Source organism: Pyrus communis, chromosome 14 (assembly GCF_963583255.1).
Source record: "Pyrus communis chromosome 14, drPyrComm1.1, whole genome shotgun sequence".
NCBI classification, from domain to species: domain Eukaryota; kingdom Viridiplantae; phylum Streptophyta; class Magnoliopsida; order Rosales; family Rosaceae; genus Pyrus; species Pyrus communis.
This window is the reverse complement of record NC_084816.1, coordinates 12,008,703-12,012,656: the sequence shown is the minus strand read 5'-3', so window position 1 is coordinate 12,012,656 and position 3,954 is coordinate 12,008,703. Positions and strand designations below refer to the sequence as shown.

Sequence of the window (3,954 nt, the reverse complement as noted above, 5' to 3'; positions counted from 1 at the left end):
TAGAATGAAAAATTAATTTGAATCGGTCGCATACATAAAAGTTTTAAAAACAAATATCAATTCAAAATAATTTCATTTATTCAAGGATGGTAAGTAATTAAAACTTAATATCCAAAAAACAAATCACCAACAAATAATCCAAACATAAAGGAAAATTGTTCAAAAATCAACCAAAAAACAAAAATAGGGGGAGGGGGGGTTCGGCCACTTGGTGGAATTCGGTCCTAATGTCTTATTTCAACTAAAAAATAAGTCTATGTCTAAGATTCTAATCTTCCATAGGGGTGGTACCTCTTGAAAGTCAGAAACCTCCATCTTTGTAGTCTCCGGTTCGTCCACTCGCACGAAGTTTGATTCAAACTCGTGTGATTCAAACTTCTTACAACAAAAATGATATTCATCTACAACCTTCTTGGGAGATAGGCAAACACAGGACCAATGGTCCTTTGAACCACAGCGATAGCACATATCGGCATACATGGTTTCAGGTGCTTTGCCTTTATTCTTGAAGTTCGAGGCTTTGGGAGCGAGGTTTGGGCGCTTCTAGGCTTTGTTGCCTCCCTTGAATGGGCCTTGACTCTATTGACCTTGGTAAGATGACTTCTGGCCGCCCTTACCACGCCTCTTTTGGTGTTTTGGGCGTTGGTTTGTGCTATAATGTTCTTCAGGCACAGCAGTCGCCCCAGTAAGTCAAGCTTGATAATTCTTCATCAACAGCTGGTTCTGCTTTTTAGTGAAAAGTAAACAGAGATCAAATCCGAGAACTTAGTGAACTTCTGAGCTTTATATTGCTGCTACAGGACAATATTAGAAGTAGAGAAGGTCGAATAAGTCTTCTCCAGAAGATCCTCTTCGATTAAAGTTTCATTGCAAAACTTGAGAAGTGATCGGATTCGATAAACTTCAGAATTATATTCATTCAAAGACTAAAAGTCTTGGAAGCACAAATGCTGCCAATCATGTCTTTCTTCAGGCAAGAATATGTCCTTTTGGTGATCAAAACGATCAACTAAAGCGACCCATAATGCACGTGGATCCTCCTCAACAAGATACTCAGTTTGCAAGGCGTCATGGATATGTCTTTGAATGAAGATCATAACAGTGGTTTTTTCAGCTTCACCAACAGGGTTGTCTATCTCTTCTTCAATAGTAAGACGCAAGTTCTTTGCAATGAGGTAGAGCTTCACATCTTGGACCCACTTGAGGTAGTTCCTTCCAGAGACCTCTAAAGCAGTGAAGTCGAGTTTGTTCAAATTCGACATGTTCCTATCACAAAATAGATGGACAAGATGTGGTTAGAATAAAGGAGAAAAATCAATCCATTCACGTAAAAGTAGAACATGCAGGTTCTAATGGACATTTATTGGCCTAATTTTGCATGAAAAAAACTTCAAGTTTTCATGGGTGATGTTTTTAAATGAAAACTTCAGGTTTTCAAACAAGACATATTTATTAGAAACTTCAGGTTTCAAAATAATTATGAACTTCAGGTTCATATATTCCTGTAGGCAAACACAAATATATACACAGAAAAATGCAACAAGAATATGTAAAAAATAGGATTTTTAGGTCTATAATTATAATTGAATTTAATTATTTGGACTTCAGGGCAAATTAAAGTGCGGGTGAAAAAATATAAAACCCATTTGGGCCTAAAATAATTAGGTGAATAAAACTTGGGGCCCAAAAAGAAAAAGTAAGCCACGGGTGGCTAAAAAAAATTGGTCTATGCGTCCTATGCCCCAAAATTGGGCTAGGGGTCTTGGGTGGAACTGCAAGCCCACAGGGAGGAAAAATATTGGGTCCCTAAAAGCTAGCCCCTAAAAAAAAAATTTGCACTAGGCTCACTTTAGGCAGGCCCAAAGAAATTTTTGTTTTTTTTTTTTTTCTATCACAGGTTGGGGGGAACCAATGGGCCGAGCTTGAGTATTAGGCTACTTCAGGCAAGCCCAATCAAAGAAACTTTTTTTTTTCTTTTTTTTTTTCCGCAGGACCAGTAACAGAGCCTAACAGGGCTCGGGTGGAGTCCAAAGACACCCTAGTCGTAGCTAGGTGCGTTCGTCGGGGAAGAAAGCCGGTGCCACCACTTCAGGTGGCCTTGCTTTAGGACTATAGTGCTCGGGGCGAGTCCATGGGTCAATGAAGATTTCAAATATGAACGGAGATTAACAAGCTCGACGTTCTATCAAAACCCTAGAAATTCGAATCGGAATTTAGAGAAATTCTGACGAGATTCAAGAATCTCGGTCAATTAGTGTCGGTGACGAGCTTCGGGCTATCAAACATGGTGACCCGAGGTGTGAGGATAGGCTGCAGGCTGCAGGCCATCGTGCGACGGGGGAAGAAGCCATGAAAGACGTCGAGGTTGCTGGGTTTTCAGTCCTAGAGCCCTCGACTCCTGCTTAGGGACTCGGTGCAGGCTACAGGCCTGGCGGCGAATGGGTTTTGATATTTGGACTGGGCCACTGCAAGCTACTAGCCTGGTGGCTTGCATGGTGCAAGGGCACGAGTTCAAAGAACCCTAGGTTCCCAATCACAAAATCTTCTCTTCTTTTTTTTTTTATTAATTCAATTCTTATATAATTTGATTTGATGCATGTCCAATTCAATAATTTCAATGCATGTACATGTACATATATTTGATGCAATTCATGGCAAAAATCAAATTCACATAATTTAACAATTATGATTATGATGCACACACAATTTATGTAGAATCTAAAATTCATAAAACGTAAAGTTGGGCCATGCATCATGATGAATGTTCATGCTATCAGGATTGCAAAAATATCGAGATAAAAATCGTTGTTTTGAAAGAACCTGATTGCGTGATGATATGGATGAACTAGTTTGATGCAGAAAAATTTCTTCAACCTCAGATTCCTAAGCGCAACGGTAGGAGCGTGTTGTGGTCTATTTTATCTGACAAGGTTAGAGTGGCCGGTGGCAAGGAGAAGAGAGAGTGAGAGAAATGTGTTTGTAGAATTGTAGGGGAATGTGTGTTGTTATCCCTCCTACATTGTTCTTTTATTTATAGTAATAAAAGGAGAGAAGATATTCCTTCATCCCCAAGGAATACAAGATACAATAGGAAAGGATAACTAGAATCAAATATAATCTAGGATTTACACAATTACACTTAAACTAGGAATGTTTACAACAAGAATCTCATTATAAAGAAAGTTAAAGTTACACCATTAAACCAATTGGCAATATGAGGAGTACCCCAACTTACTTATAAGTCCATGGAAGATCTGTTCTTCCATCAATGAGAGATTTATTCTCAACGCATTCTCATAAAAGCAAAGGCCAAAATATAATCTCACCTTTTTTTTTTTTTTTTTTTGGTTCTCAACTTTATTATCATATTCCACGTGAAATTGGTGGTAGATGTGATATATATACAGCTTTCTCAGACACATTTGATAGATTCTTTACTTCTCCCAACATGCATACAGCTGATTTGATTTTCTTCTCTCGAGTAGGAGCATCTTAGGTCTGGGCAATTGAACATGCTATCATTATCTTTAGGGTTCTTTAGATATAGACCCTTGAAACTCCTATTTTCCAAATAAAAACCCATCTAAATTTAAACATTCAAATAAAATCCAAATTTCAAATAGCCTACCATGTAGACAAATATATGACCAACTATTACAATACAATTACAACTTATGCCATAGAATCCTAATTTGGTCAATAAATGTTATTACTCATCCTAATTATGATGAGCAATTAAATCCATATGGATATTTTACCTTTCTTGTATCATAAATATTAGCAACATATATAAATTAATTTACCAAATTTAAAAGAGAAAGACAATCTTGTACGGAAAAAATAATATTGTTTGAATTATGTAATTACCTACATACAAATTAATTTACCTACTTATAAAATATTATACTAATAAACCTGCATTTTGAATCATGTAATTACCTACATACAAATATT

General features: G+C 37.0%; 1 protein-coding gene across 1 annotated transcript; it reads right to left on the bottom strand.

Annotated features, from left to right (window-relative positions):
- Nucleotides 1–926: 926 nt before the first annotated feature.
- LOC137714376 (uncharacterized) lies at nt 927–1,262 on the bottom strand. Its single transcript, XM_068453609.1, has one exon. It carries the CDS (start codon nt 1,260–1,262, stop codon nt 927–929), a length of 336 nt encoding a protein of 111 aa, XP_068309710.1.
- Between the last annotated feature and the right edge of the window lie 2,692 nt (nt 1,263–3,954).

Excerpts from the sequence above, each read along its gene's own strand:
- LOC137714376 (XM_068453609.1), bottom strand. The coding sequence starts at position 1,262 with ATGTCGAATTTGAACAAACTCGACTTCACTGCTTTAGAGGTCTCTGGA.